This window comes from Xenopus tropicalis, chromosome 7 (assembly GCF_000004195.4).
Source record: "Xenopus tropicalis strain Nigerian chromosome 7, UCB_Xtro_10.0, whole genome shotgun sequence".
Taxonomy (NCBI): Eukaryota; Metazoa; Chordata; class Amphibia; order Anura; family Pipidae; genus Xenopus; species Xenopus tropicalis.
In genome coordinates, this window is record NC_030683.2 from 22,654,866 (window position 1) to 22,676,750 (window position 21,885).

Sequence of the window (21,885 nt, forward strand, 5' to 3'; positions counted from 1 at the left end):
AGATAGCTCTCAGTACAAGTGAGGGAATACAGGGGTAGGGGAGATAGCTCTCAGTACAAGTGAGGGAATACAGGGGTAGGGGAGATAGCTCTCAGTACAAGTGAGGGAATACAGAGGTAGGGGGAGATAGCTCTCAGTACAAGTGAGGGAATACAGGGGTAGGGGAGATAGCTCTCAGTACAAGTGAGGGAATACAGGGTTATGGGGGATAGCTCTCAGTACAAGTGAGGGAATACAGGGGTAGGGGAGATAGCTCTCAGTACAAGTGAGGGAATACAGGGGTAGGGGAGATAGCTCTCAGTACAAGTGAGGGAATACAGGGGTATGGGAGACAGCTCTCAGTACAAGTGAGGGAATACAGGGGTAGGGGAGATAGCTCTCAGTACAAGTGAGGGAATACAGGGGTAGGGGAGATAGCTCTCAGTACAAGTGAGGGAATACAGGGGTATGGGAGATAGCTCTCAGTACAAGTGAGGGAATACAGGGGTAGGGGGGAGATAGCTCTCAGTACAAGTGAGGGAATACAGGGGTATGGGAGATAGCTCTTAGTACAAGTTGATCCAGGGACTGGTCCGATTGCCATCTTGGAGTCAGGAAGAAATTTTTTCCCCTCTGTGGCAAATTACAGAGGCTTCAGATGGGGTTTTTGCTTCCTTCTTAGGTTATATATAGACAGTGGGGATAGCAATTGTCTTTTGGCATTGAGTGCAAAAATGGCATTAATGTGTAATTCTTTGGGGGCAAGTCTGGTACGACTATTGATGAAACCTTGGAGCTGCTCCGAGTGTTGCCAGCACTAGCGATGAGCAAATCTGTCCCATTTCACTTCAACGAAATATCCACATAACCGTGCAACTTTTTTTACATGCACAGTTTCTTTTGATGCAACTGCAAATTTTTGGGATGCGAAAAAACTCACCAATGGTGAAAAGTGGAATTTTGCAGCAAATGCCTGGTGAAAAAATTAATAACTACCCAGCACCAATAGATGATTCTTTATAGGAGATGGCATGAACAAACAGGCACTCAGGGAAACTATTTAGAAGAGTAAGGGGAGTATTTGGATGCATTACCCCTAGGAAATAATATCAACAAGTGCAAAATTGGTCTTCATTTTAACACAACCACACTTGTGGTTGCAAATAGCAACTCAAAACTTTTTAACAATAAAAGCCCATAGTCCCTACTTTTGCTTACCAGTGTGGCCATACATGGTGGGATCCACTCATTTGGCGAAGGCGCCAAATGAGAGGATCGTCTTCCGGTGAAATCAAATTAAAATGGTGGGTACAGTATATGGGCTGTCAGACAGAGGACCACATCAACGAGCCGATGCAATCTGATGGGGAAATCAAGCCTGCCCAATTGAGATCCGGCATATTTTAGGTCAGATCTCAGGTAGGCCCATCGGTGGTGCCCATACATGGGCAGATAAGCTGCCATATCAGTCTGAAGGACCTGAATCGCAGCTAAAATCTGCCATGGAATGGCCACCTTTAGCCATGGCTACTTCACAAACAGATAAGATCTAATGAAAACCCTCAGTTATATACATAAAACTTCTCAGATTCTTAAACACACCAAGGGTGGAATGTAGAAAATTGGCGTTACCCCAAATAACTGGGGCAATGAGCACAAGAGGGTAGTGTAATAACACATTAAAAGTTTACTAGGAAGTCATAGCAGCCAGCTCTGCAAGTTTGTGCCTGTTATTACATTACCCACAAAACTGGAACATCTATTTGTATTCAAACCCCCAAACTACTGGCCTTATAATTTGCACACCCACCCCAAACATACACCACAAACAGAATTCTGCACTGCATCGGCTCCTTCATGGTTCCAAGTCAGTTTATTCCACGATAAACAGCAATCGAATGCAAGGCTAATTCTCTGTTCCGCTTCTATAACTATCCATATGGGAACTGGGTATTTATCATCAGCACGGTGACACGTACATAAAACATAAATAAACATCATATTTTCAGTTTCATTAGAATACAAACAATGTATAGCACTAAATCAAAGTGTAAAGCCGCAAATTAAGGCAATCTGTTATCTTAGGTTACTTACAGCAAATGCTCTGGTATTTTTTTTTTTTTGTCTAACAATGTGTAGAATATCTCCAATAATTACTGGATGGCGAACATTAATCTGTTTTCAGTGGCTACTCCACAGCTACCTAATGTGATGTTACTCTCACCAACTGTGTTTATAAAACTATCTAATTGACTATTAGTAAGCCTCATTTGTCATATGACAAGGGAATAAAATATCCACTCATTGGCTGAAAGCTAAGGATAGACCATAACCTCAGACAGGAATGGGATACTGCGAACAATAAACTCATTGACATTATAATTGCCAATCAGATCTGCCTATTTTCAAGCCCTTTTTTTCCCCCTCCCCGGCTGAAGTCAAAAGTTGAGCAGCGTTGTTTTAATGTCTTGAGCCAAGAATTAGAATGGTCTGTGCCAAAACTAACAGAAGCACTTGGGATAGAGATAATCTAGACCCTTGTAAATAAGGCAGCTTGTGCACTTGTCTGCAAAGGCGATATAACATATACCAAATAGGGCAGAGCATGCAGCATTATTTAATCAAGACTAAAGAATAAGTTATTGTCAGAGGGGAAACATATATTAAAGCATATTAATTACCTTTGGCAAATGTTGGATGGTGGAACGCAGGGACAGGGAGTTTTTCTGTCAACCGCGGTTCACAAAAGTAGGCCCTCAGCCAAGCCGTGCACTGCTTTAGTGGTTCTATCATTTCTCGAGGACCTTCTACAATCTCAAATGATACAGAGGCACCTTTAGTTCTAGAACATAAAAAAAATATAATTTATTGATATGCTTGAATTACAAGGTACTTTATTGCCACTGCAAATGAATACAGAAAATAAAACCGATGCAAATAAACCAATGATAGAGTACATGTATGGGACCTGTTATACAGAATGCTCAAACTTGGGGTTTTCTGGATAAGTTATATTTCTGTAATTTGGATCTTCATACCTTAAGTCTATTAAAAAATTATATAAACCTTAAGTAAACCCAATAGGTTTTACCTCTAACGAGGATTAGTTATATCTTAGTTGGGATACAAGGGACTGTTGCACCATTACAGAAAAAAGGATATATTTTTAGAAATCTGAATTATTTGATTAAAGTTGAGTGTTTGGGAAATTACCTTTCCATAATTGGTAGCTTTCTGGATAATGGGTTTTTGGATAATGGCTCCCATACCTGTACTGTCAAATATATTTTCTATGTCTATACCATGTTAAAAGTGGAAACTCCTTGATCCCTCACAGAGAAGATTACAGAGTACAGGCTCATTAGGGGTTCTAATCCTGAGTACACACAGGTAATTAGTAGAGGTTTTAATATACATCCAAGGGCTTAGAGAACCCAAAGCCCAAAAGTGGAGTGGCTAGTGTGTATATGTGGGCTGGAGGTCCAAAGCTTGGAAAATGCTAAGAATACTATACTATACCTAGGCCAAAGTAAAGTGTAGGTACAGGTATAGGATCTGATATCCGGAAACCAGTTATCTAGAAAGCTTCAAATTATAGGAAGCTCATAGACCCAATTTTATTCAAATAATACAAATTTTAAATGATTTCATTTTTCTCTATACTGGTACAGACCCCTTATCCGGAAACCCATTATCCAAATTATGAAAAGTTTATCTCCAAAAGACTCCATTTTAATCAAATAATTCACATTTTTTCTTATTGGAGCCAAAACAATCCTATTGGGTTTAATTACTGTTTAAACAAATTTAATTACTGTTTTTTTTTAGTAGACTTAAGGTAGGAGATCCAAATTATGGAAGGACCCCTTATCCAGAAAACCCCAGGTCCTGAGCATTCTGGATAAGGGGTCCCATACCTGTAATAATAAAACAGCTTGTACTTAATTAAGACATAATTAATCTTTATTAGAATTAAAACAATTTTATTGGGTTTATTTCACATTTTAATGATTTTTTTTAGTAGCCTTTAAGTATAGAGATCCAAATCAAGGAAAGACCCCTTATCTGGAAAACCCCAGGTCCTGAGCATTCTGGATAACAGGTCCTATACCTGAACCAGCTTAGAATGCATCAAATTCTAAGTAAACTGAGTGGTAATGTACACAAAAGCTCTAAAGGGTAGGCAGATGGAAAAGTTGCCAGTCTGGTCCTATATTACAGGGAAATACAATATAATATGTAAAGTTAAGTTTTGCCATTTATTAATAAGTGCCCTGCACTAATTCAGTGGTTTGTATGTTAAAGGCAACGGTAGTAAAATGACTTTGTAACATTACTTTGTGACTTTATTTGGTATTCATGATTTTCCTTCTCTCAGTATGCAGACAGAAGTCTGAAATCCAGAGAGGTTTCATTTTTGGCCAGGCTGCCACTATGAAGGGAAGATCCAGCCTTATTAACATATTTAATTGGCAACTACTACAGAGAATTAGTTCCCAAAATATTTGTGCTGCAACAGATTTGCAAATATGTTTGGCCTTTAAAATGATATATTGAACATTAACAAACTGGCCTTTTCGGACCAGAAATAAATTAAGGAAATGGTAACAGTCCTCTGTAAGAATGTATTTGTTAGAATATTAATTTATGTGGCTACAAGGCATAGGCAATGCAGTACAAGCATTTTATTAGGCCTACTCTATGTCCTGTAGAGCTTACAATCTAATTTTGGTGCCTGATACACACACGGAGATCAAATTGAAACTTAAATAGCCTCAAATTAATGAACATTTGGCAAAGGGCTCATGTACCAGCCATGCCAGTTCTTTGGCACCTAAGAGTATTGCTTCTGTTAATTTCATCGCTCATTGGCTTTGCCCCCCACAGTTCATACAGTACATACAATACAGACTGTGCTGATCAGTACTTGTACATATTCCAGGAGCAACGGCATTGCAGCACCTAATAAGTATTGTGGATTGACCCCAGTGGAATGGAGGCAAGATCTGAGCGTGGTCTGGTATTAATGGGTCATTAATGCCATGTTATATAGTTATAACCCAATGTAGAAGTGGTACATGCCTGTTCTTGTTTAGTAGATTTGGGCTCTCTAATGTATGAGTGATGCCTTAAGGTGGCCATACACGGGCCGATTGTAACTGCCTATATCGGTCCCTTGGACTGATTTGGCAGCTTATCGCCCTATGTAGGGGAAGAAACAATGGCCATACTCGACTGATATCTGCAATAAAATTGGCCAGATATCGATTGAGCAGGTTAAAAGATTTAGTTGGATCAGGGACCGCATCGGCTCATTCATGCGGTCCCCGAACCGACTGTGCCATTGCTGCCGTTAGAATTCGATCGTTTGGCCCCTACATTTTCCCTATATCGCCCACCTAGGTGGGGGATATCAAGAGAAGATCCGAGGAGGAAGACTGTAGCATTTTCCATGATATCCCTTAAGTTGCTCTTAAACTGGTGGTGTATTGAAGCTCTTTTTGTAGTTAGTGGGTTAATATAAGTGGGTTTAAATTTAGTTTAGTGGGTTTAAATAATTTTTCCTAAACCTACTGTTATTATTTACCCCAGGAATAGAGATATTAATACATGCCAGATATGTTGCTTTTTTTGAGCATGGGTATATACAGTTTCGCACTGGCCCACAGGGATACCAGGAAAATACCCGGTGGGCCCAGATGTCAGTGGGCCCTCCTGCTTCTAGCCATTTGGCCTAATTCGTAATGATCATTATTTATTTTTCTATGGAAACAAAGCAACTAAATAAATAGAAGAATAGATTATAGTATGTAAAGATTAAAAAAAAACTAGGAAAATATAGATACTGAGTAAGAAGTGGATAAAATATAGCTTGAAGAGTGGGCCTATGGTCTAAGTTTTATGGTGGGCCCCTGGGATTCCAGTCCGACATTGGGTATACAGTATATTCTGCTAGCAAAAGTGCAACTGATAAAGCAAGAAAAGTATTTTAACATAGGGTTCTGAGAATCAATGTTCCACATTTTTGCTCTACACCCCAGTTGTTTTACCAGCACTGCATCTACCCCATCTACAGTTAATCTTCTCCAGAAGAGCTGCAAATAATAAACCAATAAGGCGGTATGCTAGAATAAAGCAATATCCCAGCTTCAAAATCTAAGGACATATAGAAATGTCAGGGTTCTGTAACAGAACTCCCGAGACACTACTATTTTCAAGTTTTACAGAGGTGGTCGAGGTTTTCAAATAAATTGATCCACCAAGGAAAATCACAAAATCTATTTCTTTGCCAGAAAGCAAGCTCATTGGCAAAGAGATAGAAAAGGACAGACGGCAGATAGATAAACATTCATAGAAATGTATTTATTTTTTATATAATTTGTGGTTGGTAGTCATTAACACGTTTCAAGAAGCCTCTATTGCTAACCTGAATCCTTAGCCTCTGTAAAAAGTTGTATCTGCTGACAATAAAGTTATCGTTAAGCAAACAGATGTTGTTGTGAAAGAACTGCTTAATTAGTTTGTTCATTAGCTAATGCAAGCATGCACAAACCTTTTTTTTTTCACTCTAATTGATATGTAAGTGCATACATCTGGCCACATACCATGGAACATGTGGGGTGCAAAAAGTTGTACAGTGAAGCAAACTGCAAACACTGGAAAAAGAAGTGAATTCTCTGCCCAGAATCAATCTTAAAACCTGTTGAAAGGAATGGGCTTCTATGTTCTACTGGGCTTAAGGGAAACCAAAGTGCTATTGTATCTGTATGCGAGGCCTTAGGTACAGGAGCTGATAGAAGCCATTCTTATAGAGGACTATGCTGTCCATCCTTTGAATTTGGAGGAAAGTCTTCAACTTAATTGTTTGGTCTTCAGGACTAAGAGGACTATACATGTAAAAAAGACATTATTGCAAGTGCTTTCCCTATTTCCCCGCCTAGATAGGAACCATCTTAATTTCCACTTTCTTCCAGTTATAGATTGTATTGGGTATTCTAAAAAAAACTGGGACTGGTAAGAAGGGCATCACTTTGATTGAGCAATGGTACTTCTCAAACTCCCCTAAAGTTCTCATTATCTCAAAAAGTTTGCTTGTCTGTACACTGGCATTGGTTTTCACACTGGAATTATGTCCCTATAAGCTGTGTCCAGTTATGCAATAAACAAAACCAATTATCCATTGACACATAGGGGCACATTTACTAAGCAATTTTTGAGATAAAGTTGGATTTTTTTCTTACTTCTAGATAATTTCGAGATTTAGGAATGGGTTTTCGCCAGAACTCAAGTTTTCGTTATTGTTCACCGAAAAATTAGAGTTTTTAAAAAATAACTCCCATAATTTGTGATTTATTAGTGTTTAGTTAACTTTTTTTGTAAAAAAAGGTTTGATTTGTCGAGTACCATTGAGTAGTGATGAGCAAATCTGTTCCGTTTCGCTTCGCCGAAAAATTCGCGAATCTCTCAAAAGATCCGCGAAACGGCGAAAAATTCGCGAAACGGCGAAAATGTCGTGCGACAAAAAAAAATTGTCGCGCGCTGTTATTGTTTCGTCGCACGCAGCTATTGTTTTGTCGCACGGCTATTGTTTCGTCGCACGCGGCTATTATTTCGTCGCGCGGCTATTGATTCGTCGCCCGCGGCTATTGTTTCGTCGCCCGCGGCTATTGTTTCGTCGCCCGCGGCTATTATTTTGTCGCACGGCTATTGTTTCGTCGCCCGCGGCTATTATTTCGTCGCACGGCTATTGTTTCGTCGCACGCGGCTATTATTTTGTCCCGCGGCTATTATTTTGTCCCGCGGCTATTGTTTCGTCGCACGCGGCTATTATTTTGACGCGCGGCTATTATTTCGTCGCCCGCAACTATTCTCTTAAGACGCCGGCGACAATTTTTGGACGTGCGTCGAATTTTTCCGCGGCGAAATTTTTCATCCGTTTCGCCGCGAATCCATGCCTCGCGAAACTTTTCGCCCATCACTACCATTGAGTCCTATGGAGGCTTGGAATAGTAGAAGAATAGAATAGTCAGTGACAGCCTGTCCTTGACACATTTTCAAGGACAAGTTAATCCCCTCATTGTTTTCAGGTTCACCCAGCTTCAACGGGAACTTGATCCCCCCATTGTTTTCTATTTCACACGATTTCAAGGGAAAGTTAATCCCATCATTGTTTTAGTTTCACCCAGTTTCAAGTGAAACTTAAACACATTATTGTTTTCCAAGTGTACCAATGCTCCTAAAATGGCTGCTGGAGCAATTCCTGTTTGAGAAAAATAAAGAGGATTCATGGAAACCAAATTTGAACTCAAATTTTTCGAGTTTTAACAGTACTTTCAATTCGAGATTTTCGAATATAAACTTGAAATTTCCGTATGAACAATTCAAGCATTATCGTGACATTTTATAAATGCAGCAATGATAGAGTTTAATTTGAATTTATACCATGAGTTTATACGACTTTCAAGGCCAGAAGGTAACAGATTTTAGTGAATGTACCCCAGCTTTACACGCTAAATAACGCAGCCTTGATTTAACAATTATGAAAAAGTTTTTTGCAAAAATTATTTGACAAATGATTTTTGTTGTTTACCTAAATCTGTTGATTTAACCTGATTTGATGAAAAACGAACTGAAAAACTAACTGTACAATGGACTGGTGTGTGTTTGTATGGAAAGTAAAATCTAATATTGCAGTGTTCTACCGACTTCACCCTCAGCGGGGGAGAATTAATGGAAGGAAAAACTTTAAGAACTTTTAATTCATAGTTTCTCTCCAACACTGGTTTATTCTGTAACTAATCCTCTGTTAATAATTTTTCCGGCTGGATTCCATAAACTTGAAGTGGCATTTTGGAAAGTTCTGGGATAAGGTCTCACTGTGCCCTAAACTGGAGATTTTATCTGAGTTTATAGAATTACCCTCTTAATGTCATCACCATGAAAACTCATCATGCATTGAAACCGATCTGGTGTTGTACAACATGGCTGCTACAATTCTACAGAACGTTGCCGTCTATAGGGACATTAAGGCTTTCTTAATTCTACTTTTTCTTAGATCACATAGCAGCTTCTCATTTGTAACCAAATGACAGAAAAGGTATATGTAGGCATGGAATAAAACAGACTGGGATTCAGAAAACACTATTTTGATTCTTGTTGACTCTTTAGTAGGGATTTATCTCAAAATTGCTTAGCAAATGTGCCCCTATGTGTCAAAGGATAAATGGTTTTGTTTATTGCATAACTGGTCGAATACTGAACTGAATCCTGGATTCGGTGCATCCCTACTCTTTAGACCTTTCTTGCCTTGGTGGCAAGTTTATAACCAATGAAGTAATTTGTGGCTTGGTGAAACCCTGGGTAAAGTTGCTAGAATTTTAGAAGGACACAAACACTAGTCTTACTACTACATCTAGGGGCCCATTTACTTACTCACGAACGGGCCGAATGCGTCCGATTGCGTTTTTTTCGTAATGATCGGTATTTTGCGATTTTTTCGGAAAATTATCGCGACTTTTTCGTTACCAATACGATTTTTGCGGAAAAACGCAAGTTTTTCGTAGCCATTCCGAAAGTTGCGATTTTTTCGTAGTTAAAACTTGCGCAAAACGTCGCGCCTTTTAAGTTTTAACGCTACGAAAAAAGCGCAACTTTTCGCGCAAGTTTTAACGATACGAAAAAATCACAACTTTCGGAATGGCTACGAAAAACTCGCGTTTTTTCGCGCAAATTGTATTGGTAACGAAAAAGTCGCGATAATTTCCGAAAAGTCGTAAAGGCGCCGAAAAAATCGCAAAAAATACGAAAAAGTCGCAAAATGTTCGTTTTCCAATCGGAATTTTTCCAATTGGGATTCGAATTCGTGGGTTAGTAAATCAGCCCCCTACTGTTTCTATCGTTGCTAACAATTTTCTAATTTCTGGCCCTTCACTATAACTATATTTTAAACTGTGCATTTTAGTACTCAGTTACCCAGAAACCTGATGTTCAGAAAACCTGAATTATGGGAAGGCAATCTTCCATACAGTAAATTCGACAGAGTCAATTTTAAGCAAATAATATTTCATTTTTCTCATAGTACTAGAACAACACCATGTTCTCGATCCTAACTAAGCTGCATAAATCCATGCTGGTGGCAAAACAATCCTATTGGGTCTATCTAATGTATACATTTTTTTAGTACCCTAACCATTTTAGGTAATAGATCCTATACTTGTATTTGCAAATCAGTTTTTGAATTTGAAATAGGACTCCCCCCGATATTAGAAATTAAAAAGGGGAACACAAGGGCAAAGGGATAAAAATATGGAGTGAAAAAATATTATCAAAACACAAATAAAAATGTACACCTTACTGTCATGTTTCTTAGAGAACAATGGGACAATTTACTATAAATTTGGAAAATTTTTAGCAAACTGTCAGGACTCAGAACACAGAAAAAAGGAAAAAAAAAACATACAGGACTTCTAAATTGAAAATATTTTTTCAAACTTTCCGATCACACAGGGAACCAAAAATGACGTACCACCGAGCCCAACATATTCCTTCCAAACAGTCACCATTTAGATTCTGTTCAGCAATAACTTACATAACTTTCATTGACAAATGCTTGCCCCATTCATCATTAGGAAGGAACAAGGCAATCTGAGAATCAACTGCAATGTGTCCATTTAAAAATTGATACGTTGGTTAAGATATTTACAAATTACTGGAACATTTGTTACCAATAAATAGTGCAATGTAATTATGTATAAGGGATCTCTATGACTAATAATTATATGGAGAAAACATAGAACACAGAAATGATTTTTCAAATAAAAGGACAAACATCTCCCGAAAATAAAGACACTGTACCCTACTGAATAGACAACTATCATTCCAGAATATTAAATATTAGCTGCCGAGGCACAGCTGGCTCCTGACCAACAGTACACAACATCGCAGCCAAAAAAACCACAGGAAACATACCATACACCTTGAGGCTGGAAACTAGAGTAACATTTTTGCTTAATGCATGAAATCTCACTGGAAAATAAAATTGACGGGCTCCAAAACATTTAGTCTAAACTGCAGCTCAATGTGTTTTGCCCTTTGTATCGCTGGCTTTATCTGTATCATTAAAGTAGAAACCATGCTGGGTATTTACCGAATCATTTTATAATTTTTTCCCAATCATCCATTTTTTTTTTTGGCTCATGGATCAGTCTCCAGACAGAATAAGATTATTGCTTATTTTGTTTGCAGAACATTTTTTCATTAGCATTTTTTGCAGTTGCCAATTGGGAAGAATTTCACGGTTTAACTCTTTACTAAGATATAACATAATATCAGCAAGTAGAAAGTACCATTGACCCTCTAATGGGTTGCAATGAGTTGCCCCTAAAACAACGTTAACCCTGAAATATTTTTTTGGATGTTATAGTTATTGATTGTCCCTTGTATTTATATCTGCATCATGACTGCACCTCCTGGTTCCACAAACATTATGAGGCCCATTCTCATTTTCATGGTTTTAGAGTTTTTTGGAACCACGACTAAACTCTATGGGGCTGATTTACTAAGACACGATTTCGAATCCGAATTGGAAAAATTCCGATTGGAAACAAACATTTTGCGACTTTTTCGTATTTTTTGCGATTTTTTCGGCGTCTTTACGATTTTTGCGTAAAAACGCGAGTTTTTCGGCGTCTTTACGATTTTTGCATAAAAACGCAAGTTTTTTCGACGTCTTTACGAAAGTTGCGCAAAGTCGCGATTTTTTCGTAGCGTTAACACTTGCGCGCAAAGTCGCGCCTTTTTCGTAGCGTTAAAACTTAAAAGGCGCGACGTTTCGCGCAAGTTTTAACGCTACGAAAAAATCGCGACTTTGCGCAACTTTCGTAAAGACGCCGAAAAACTCGCGTTTTTATGCAAAAATCGTAAAGACGCCGAAAAAAATCGCAAAATTACCGATCATTACAAAAAAAACGCAATCGGACACATTCGGCCCGTTCGTGGGTTAGTAAATGTGCCCCTATGTCTAATGTATAATCATTTATTAAAAGAGCTGAATTGAAAAAGCACAAACCACAATTTTTCACTCTTTTCAAGGAATGGAGTTTCCAAAAACTCCTAAAACCATGAAGCAAAAGAAGATCTTCCAATTGGAAACAGGACAACTGCCCACTGACTTCTACATAACCTTGACAACCTTTAGATGGCATATTTTTTCTTTCAGATTTGTTAAAGTTTTGACAAATAATAAATAGCAAAAAATAAAAAAAATTTTCACAAAAATTTGAGTGCAAAAAATAAAAAAAAAAGGGAACACTAGTAAATGCCCTCTACGATTACCAGATCATGTAGGCAGTCAAAACAGTATGAATGTCAGATGCACCATGAATTATACATGCATTATTCAAGTAGCTTACTCAATAAGCCCCACTGATTTTGGAGAACATTGTTACAAGAATAGAAGTATATACAGGTATAGGACCCATTATTCAGAATGCACTGGACCAAGGGTATTTTGGATATGGGGTCTTTCCGTGATTTGGATCTCCATACCTTAAGTCTACTAAAAAATAAATAAAACATTAATTAAATCCAATAGGATTGTTTTGCCTCCAATAAGGATTAATTATATCTTAGTTGGGATCAAGTACAGGTACTGTTTTATTATTACAGAGAAAAGGGAATCATTTAACCATTAAATAAACCCAATAGGGCTGTTCTGCCCCCAATAAGGGGTAATTATATCTTAGTTGGGATCAAGTACAGGTACTGTTTTATTATTGCAGAGAAAAGGGAATCATTTAACCATTAAATAAACCCAATAGGGCTGTTCTGCCCCCAATAAGGGGTAATTATATCTTAGTTGGGATCAAGTACAGGTACTGTTTTATTATTACAGAGAAAAGGGAATCATTTAACCATTAAATAAACCCAATAGGGCTGTTCTGCCCCAATAAGGGGTAATTATATCTTAGTTGGGATCAAGTACAGGTACTGTTTTATTATTACAGAGAAAAGGGAATCATTTAACCATTAAATAAACCCAATAGGACTGTTCTGCCCCCAATAAGGGGTAATTATATCTTAGTTGGGATCAAGTACAGGTACTGTTTTATTATTACAGAGAAAAGGGAATCATTTAACCATTAAATAAACCCAATAGGGCTGTTCTGCCCCAATAAGGGGTAATTATATCTTAGTTGGGATCAAGTACAGGTACTGTTTTATTATTACAGAGAAAAGGGAATCATTTAACCATTAAATAAACCCAATAGGACTGTTCTGCCCCCAATAAGGGGTAATTATATCTTAGTTGGGATCAAGTACAGGTACTGTTTTATTATTACAGAGAAAAGGGAATCATTTAACCATTAAATAAACCCAATAGGGCTGTTCTGCCCCCAATAAGGGGTAATTATATCTTAGCTGGGATCAAGTACAGGTACTGTTTTATTATTACAGAGAAAAGGGAATCATTTAACCATTAAATAAACCCAATAGGGCTGTTCTGCCCCCAATAAGGGGTAATTATATCTTAGTTGGGATCAAGTACAGGTACTGTTTTATTATTACAGAGAAAAGGGAATCATTTAACCATTAAATAAACCCAATAGGGCTGTTCTGCCCCCAATAAGGGGTAATTATATCTTAGTTGGGATCAAGTACAGGTACTGTTTTATTATTACAGAGAAAAGGGAATCATTTAACCATGCAATAAACCCAATAGGGCTGTTCTGCCCCCAATAAGGGGTAATTATATCTTAGTTGGGATCAAGTACAGGTACTGTTTTATTATTACAGAGAAAAGGGAATCATTTAAGCATTAAATAAACCCAATAGGGCTGTTCTGCCCCCAATAAGGGGTAATTATATCTTAGTTGGGATCAAGTACAAGGTACTGTTTTATTATTACAGAGAAAAGGGAATAATTTAAGCATTAAATAAACCCAATAGGGCTATTCTGCCCCAATAAGGGGTAATTATATCTTAGTTGGGATCAAGTACAGGTACTGTTTTATTATTACAGAGAAAAGGGAATCATTTAAACGTGAAATAAACCCAATAGGGCTGTTCTGCCCCAATAAGGGGTAATTATATCTTAGTTGGGATCAAGTACAAGGTACTGTTTTATTATTACAGAGAAAAGGGAATCATTTAACCATTAAATAAACCCAATAGGGTTGTTCTGCCCCCAATAAGGGGTAATTATATCTTAGTTGGGATCAAGTACAGGTACTGTTTAATTAATACAGAGAAAAAGGAAATCAGTTTTAAAATTCTGTATTATTTAATTAAAATGGAGTCTATGGGAGACGGGCTTTCCATAATTGGGGGCTTTCTGGATAATGGGTTTCCGGATAAGGGATCCCATACCTGTACTATTTTATTCCAAACAGTGATGCAGGTAGGTTAATAACACTAAATATAACACTGACAATCTTACCCAGTGATGTAAGCATAATAAATAGAACTGGCATTCCAATCTTACTGCCTGTGGAATAGAGATCTTGGAAAACTGAAAAGGTTACAGGAACTGGCACAGAGACCCAATAAGGTTTTCCTTATTTTGAGTTCTGTTATTTAGCCAAGTGAACCACTCCCTCTCACTTGCCCCTACATACAAGAACTGTATTGGCTAATATAAAGCTGCAAAACATATTTGCCTGCCTGGCTGAGGCACAAAAAATAATTCTTGTTGTTTCCAACCAATTTATACAATGTCCCAAAAACAATGTTGGAGCCAGACTTGCTGCCCTAGTAATAGGTGTAATCCCAAAGTCGCAATTCTATGTTTGATCTGGTTTGGTTAGAGTCACTCTAGCTCAGGGATCCCCAGCCTTTTTGACTCATGATGTAAAAAGTGTTGGGGAGCCACACAAGCATAAAAAAAGTTCTTTGGGGGTGCCAAATAAGGGCTGTGATTGGCTATTTGGTAGCCCCATGGGGACTGCTAGCCTGCAGGAGGCTCTGCTTGGAGTAAAACTGTGTCTCTGGGCTTCCAAAACTTGCCTCCAAGCCAGAAATTTAAAAATGGCTCCTACTTTGAGACCACCAGGGGGTGGTGAGCAACACATTGCTCACAAGCTACTGGTTGGGGATCACTGTTCTACCTCATGTTTTACCTCCACTGCCTCTATTTTAATCTCACAGCAATATAGATACAGTACTGTAAGTCATAGAATGCTTTAAAAATGATTCCTTTGTGTGAACAATTTTTAGCGTCCCATCTGCAAATGGAAAAGGGAAGGAAAATGTCATAGTTTGCAGTGAATGTAGTAAAATGTGCTATTTTAATTGTAATAACTGTCCAGTGAAGAATATTACATTATAAAAAGCCATTTTTTATTCATATTTTTTTCTGATTATAACTTATTTACATGTTCTCATTAGTCTTTTATCTAGCATTGAGACTTGAGATTGAAATGCTGCCTCTTTAAGGTCACCGTCCCTACAAGTATGTGCACATTAATGGCATGTGTAAGTAGTCTAAGTCCCATCATCCACTGCACAATGAGTCATTTATTATACAATATTGCTTTTATTTGAGACAAATCCAACCTAAATGCTTATTGTTATTATTTTTATGAATTTCTCGGTGGTCTAGGATTCTGGTATATTACACAGAGCTTACAATCTAACCTTATGTGTCTAAGCCAGAGGGAAAATTATAGTATAATTAAAGCCAAACATTACTCTTATCACTGAAAAAAATTACATCCCATACCCCTGGTGTGTGATATTTTTAAGTAATTCATCATGTGGCCATGTCTCTTGTGCCATAGCAAGCAGATGCCAAGTATGTACTGTGGCGGTGTAGGTGCCTTGTGCATATGCCCTGTGCATGTGGCTGTCACATAAAAAGTGACATATCACTTAAGGGAACATCTATCTACATCTGAAGAGGCACAGGGGCATTTTAGGGTGTCAAGGATCTAATTTACATTCAGGCACTTACACCAGGCCTTTGGCAAGAGTGAAGGTGCATTTCATGTTCTAACTTTGTTACTTGCCTAGTTACAAGTGCAATAGAATCTCAACTGCCCTAGACCTGATTCCAATGGCTCTAGTTGCCTCCATAGTTTTGCCAAATCCTCCAAAGCTAATTAAACCAAATATTCATGTCACTCTGAACTCTTATTTCCAACATTTGCACAGATTTAACAAAACTATGTCAATGTATGGAGAAATGTCAATCCAACCCATGTCTTTTAATAATGGTGCTGATGTCCCTTATTTGTTCTAGCTTTAATAATGAAAAAGTTAGCATATCCCATGCTTTAGACAACAAGGAGATAAAGTAGAATTCTGGGAATTGCTATAGTGATAGTGATGCAAGCATCCCTAGAGAAGGAAGTGGTTCATTGGTCAAGGCATTGGAGTCAGGTCACATTTGCACAGGATCAATAAAACAAAGCCAAACCCTGCCTTTCAATTATGGTACATATGTCCCTTATTTGTTTCAGTTTCAATTATGGAAATGGTAGAATATCCTATGCTTTAGACAACATGTTGATAATGTAAAATTCTCAAAATAGTTGCCCCACTCTGACTGAGGAATTTCAAAGTGGGTGGGTTATTTCTTCTCGGATTAACATCAGGGCACTATAGTGTAAATATACCACTTCCAAGGCTAAGTAAGTTCCAAATGTGAGAGCAACACAACTGGTGCACTCAGAGCCAGACATGTCAACCTAACTGTATTTTTAGGAGTCACCCTAAGTGAAGCCCTAACAGGTCCATTAGCTGCTGTCGGGCATCTGAAACCTATCTTACTTGTTCCATTGAATTGCACTTTGACAGTCCTTCGATATCCATCCCAAACAATGAAACAGGTTGAACAGAAGGGTGGGGGGGGGAGGTGAGAGTGGAACAGGCATGACCAAGATGCACCTGGTTGCCTTCACATCTAGGTTGGCATCTCTGCTTGTCATATTGGAATGTTGACAATTTCTGCAGATGCTCCAAATATTTACATTCCCATCCCAAAAGTATTATAACACAACCTCTATGGGGAAAGTACTGCAAAAGTCTTTGTACAGCTGTACCTAAAACCAGAAATAGCTTCAATACCAATAACTGCTAAGTTCAGACTTTTGTTTAGACTTTTATTTAATACATTTTTGATTTTTCATTTCATTTAATAAATCTTAAATAATTGTTCCGCTTACCCAAATAAGAATCCCTACGTAGCTCTTTATAGCACATTTTTCACAAAGAAGGCCTAATATGAAGATCTACTTCCTGAAGGGAAGCATTTAGGACTGTGTGTTTGACCTAAAGCTTGACCTTATCTCCGTGGCCAGAAAGCAAGAGGGCTCCACAAATGATGTATGGAAAGTTTTTTTTTTTTTAATGTGCTGACCAAGACCTTGAACTCAGCCCTATCCCTGGAAACAATCTATTCCCCAAAGAACCTCGAGATCCTAGAAAATCAATGCAACAAAGAAATGTTTCTGACATATTTCAAGCGGGTTACAATGGGAAAGAACACCATCCATTTATTTAGGATAATATAACTTTTTGCACCTCAACCTTTTCACCTCGGCAGGAAGAGGTTAATTGGTGCAATGAAAGAGCACCCATTAGTGCTGCTAATAAATTTAATAATTGGGGTCCAAACCGAGCCCTTTCTGCATTGCAAAATGGAAAAATATTATTTCTCTGCATATATAGAGAAATAACACGTACAAACAAGTCCTTAAATATCCATATTTTCCGGATATTTAAGAGTAATAGAAAAGAGAAATGCAAATCTACAGCTTCTCAATTTGAGCATCTCCATTTGCTTCTGTTTAACATGTTTTATTAATATCATTGCGAGACAGCATATTACAGTCAACAATGTAGAAATTATAAGAGTCACTTTTTATCAACACCTTAACATATCATTAAAACAGCCTTCCCTGTGTGATAGATGAAGACAAAAAAAACCAAACTGCAGATAAATTATCCGCTCCCCAGTGATTCCAAAACAATTACAGGATGCAGAGCAATCTAGTTAAATTTTATTCAAAAGCTTACTGCACTCGTGTTTTCTCTTATTTTTCTATCAATGAAACCCATGAGATTTAAACACAATTCATTATGTATGAGACCCGACGTACATTGCTTGACTGTTGATTAATAGAAAGTTTGCTGTGTGTACATTTGCAACATTAGATGCATACAATATGCCAACTTATTTTTCCACCGAAGCTAATTATTTACAAAAATGACTACTTGAGAGCAGAATTTAGAAAAACGCGGGCATCCCATATCAGCCTCGGCCCCAACAGGCAATCTGGAATGAAGATCTTTTGCATGTTGTGACAACTTTCAGAAGCCAAGGTATTAACAAGGCAAATGCAGAAAATAAAGAGTTCAAATAATTGTATTGCGATGTTGTGTTCCACAGCGATGAACAAAGAGTTTAATTGCTTTAAAAGGAAACAAAGTACATTTTCTCTAGGAACAAAATCATTGAGTAGATTGGTTCTGGGTTAGTGGTTAATGAGGAGAGAGATAGGTATTGTCTCGAAACAGCCCAAATGAACAAGGCAGTTTTAAATAAGATTATTAAATGGTAAGGTCTGTGCCACGGCAGAATTAGGATAAAGCAGAGACTCAACTTTTTTTTTTTTCATAGCTCCGAGGCTGAAAGGGGGGTCACCAAAATACATAAGGGGCATTGGAAAAGTGCAAATTACTTAACAGTTCATTTTATATTAACATTTAGATTTGTTTAGATAATGTATGATTATTTGCCTTTTGCTTTATTTTCCTTAACGTCTATGAAGATGATACTGGCTCACTTTGCAAGTGGCCATGTAGTTCTTAAAAATGTCTTAAAAACAGAGTGTTGTAGTTACCAGAGTGCATGTATAACATTTGTGGGAACATCAGTAATTAATATTATTGGTATCCCTTTAGAATGACCAACTGCCACATTGGTTGTGTCATTATAGGTACTGGATTCCCCTTTCTTTAAAGAGAAGGAAAGTCATTTTGGCATTTTACTGCCAATAAATTCGCCACATTAGTGCCACCTAGAATGTTATATTTATTCATCAGAAAGCTTTACCATACCTGAGTAAAGAGCCCTAGAAGCTTTCTCTGTTTGTTTAAGATTGAAGCTGCCATTTTAGCTTGGTCTTCATAGCTTCCTGCTGCAGCTCTAGTCCTTATAGTTCAGATTACACATTCCTAAGAAAGGGGGAGTGAGTTTTATGAATTCTTATGGGAGGGGGAAGGGATATAAGCCGAGGTACCTAATTTTACCTAAGAAAACTGGAAAAACTTATTGACTCGAGTATAAGCCTAGGGTGAGAAATGCAGCTGCTACTGCTAAGTTTTAACATCAAAATAAATACCAATAAAATTACATTAATTGAGGCATCAGTGGGGTATATGTTTTTAAATATTTATTTCAAAGAAAAACAGTAAACTAGCTCTGTAAACAGAGAAGAGGGTCAACAAAAACAATATGAGTACTACCCCAAGCTCGTTGCACATTCGCAAATATGCAGCAGACCCAGTCCCAGAGGAGATGTAAGGGGAAATAAGTATTGCTAGTGGGAGCCTAGGCCAGGGCACTGGAGGGTCTGATTGCGGGTGGCCTAATTTGCACACAAAGGAGAGAGGGTGCTAGTCTAGAGGGACCCATGGCACCCGACTCGAGTATAAGCCGAGGGTGACTTTTTCAGCACATTTTGGGTGCTGAAAAACTAGGCTTATACTCGAGTATATACAGTACTTAGTTTTTACCTTTCCTTCTTCTTTAAGTACAATCTCCAATAATAACCCTTTATTTGTTAATAGAACATTTAAGTTTAAACAGCAAACTGTACTAGAACTGTAGTTCCCAAATATGGTGCCTCTTTAGGTAACAATTAGGACATGAAGTGGAGGGTGCAAAGTGCAAAAGAAAAGTTGCAACCCGCCATGGTCTTGCATGTTGAACCCTGCATCCAACACTTGTTACATTATCATTGTTTTAGTACAATGGCCTGCACCCTCTCTCATGAATACAGAGTTGCTGCATTCGGCAGCACTGTATTCACGAGGGGAGGGGGGGGAGACTACACCCAATGATGTTGCACTGCATATTTTATCTGGCGTGAGATGCAGAGTGCAGCATTGCCCCTATGGCAAGCTGGAGATTTACTTATGTCTAGGTCTGGTTGCTAACAGCTTCCAGTACAATTACACAGCTTTGTCGTCTAACTGACTAACACATTTTCCAGACTTTTTGTAAAGCACCAAATGCATCATTTGATTCAGGGCTTGACTAAATCCTTGTACTTTTTCCAGGATTTGGAATTTGTTGGCTATCAACATCCAAATTAGAATTTTTGCTGTGATTCTAGATTTTTTGTGCTAAAACTCATGAATTCAAATTCGTTCTTCCAAAAGATCATGAAGAAGTCAATGGTTGTTGTCCTGGGAAAAATTTAGGCCATTTCTTTCAGTTTCTAATTTTTCCAATTTTTTGAGTTTAAAGAACCATTGAAAATGATGAGTAGATTGCAAAATTATTTTTTTTTATGGTTTATATTGATGGAAGAGCCTCCTCATAGTAATCTGATGGATAAGCCTCCTCATGTAGTAATAAGTCAAATCAACTGGACTTTCTGTGTTTTTTTCCTTGAAGATGTTTCACCAGTCATCCGACTGGCTTTCTCAATTCTGAATTGGGGCATTTACTGCAAGATGAAGTTGAATCAAGGAGCATCATTTGGGCATTTCCTGTAGGAAATGTATTTTTTACTACCTTATTAAAGGGGACCTGTCACCCTAAGGAATAATTCTATTTCTTTTTCTGTTGTGTATGTCAAGCAAAATAAAATGTACTAACAATATATAAATTGTTTAAATCATCTTTCCTTCAGTCTTGGAATTACACAGCCACAGAAAGCAGCGAAAAATCAGAGAAACGCATTTGTCGCACTACTTTTTTGTCGCCTGTGTCTTTATTTTGTCACCTGCATCTTTTTTGGTCGCATGTGTCCTTTTTTGATGCAACCGCGCCCATTTTGACGCAACCGTGCCCAATTTGAAGAGGCCACGCCTATTTTGATGTGACTGTGCCTATTTTGACAAGACTGCATATTTTTTCAACACACAACAAATTTTTCCACGCCGAATTTTTGCAGAAGTTTTGTGAAACAATTCGCCAATGGCGAAATGTGGAAATTCGCTGCGAATCCATGGCTGACGAAAAAATTCGCTCTTCACTTCCTAATACCCATGCCCATTCACTGGCCGCACAATTAGATAGTGAGGAGTGCAGTTACATCTAGAAAATACTGAATGGAAAGTGAAAGTAACTCTCTGCCCCACCTAGAGGCGGGGCAGCAATATATGATTTACATCTGGGATTTTTAAACGCCTTTTAAATAGGTATCGGTGTGTTAATAAAAAAATTAATTTGGGTTGTTATGTTTTTTTTGAAAAGGACTTTTATTATACAGGTATGGGACCCGTTGTGCAGAATGCTTGGGACCTGGGGTATTCCGGATAAGGGGTCTTTCCGTAATTCGGAGCTCCTACCTTAAGTCTACTAAAAAAAATATTTAAACAGTAATTAAACCCAATAGGATTGTTTTGGCTCCAATAAAGATTAATTATATCTTAGTTGGGATCAAGTACAAGGTACTGTTTTATTACTACAGAGAAAAAGGAAATTATTTTTAAAAATGTGAATTATTTGATTATAATGGATTCTATGGGAGATGGGCTTTTCATAATTCGGAACTTTCTGGATAATGGGTTTTCCGGATAAGGGGTCCGATACCTGTACAGCTTTTTATTTCTGGGTCACAGGTCCCCAACAGAACACTGAATGCAATGTGAATGCATCTTTAGCATCAGCCTGGTTACAGGGCTATTATTTCACTGGAACCTTTTTCAGAACAAGAGCGTAGGTTCCCTGGA

At 37.9% G+C, this 21,885-nt stretch overlaps 1 protein-coding gene across 5 annotated transcripts in view; it reads right to left on the bottom strand.

Moving 5' to 3' along the window:
- mgmt (O-6-methylguanine-DNA methyltransferase) overlaps positions 1-21,885 on the bottom strand; it is a 308,175-nt gene that overhangs the window by 110,103 nt on the left and 176,187 nt on the right. For all 5 annotated transcript variants that reach the window (XM_018095368.2, XM_018095369.2, XM_018095370.2 and 2 more), the window contains one exon: positions 2,661-2,821. In XM_018095368.2, the coding sequence (XP_017950857.1) occupies positions 2,661-2,821 (161 nt within the window). The remainder of the gene's footprint in view (positions 1-2,660; positions 2,822-21,885) is intronic.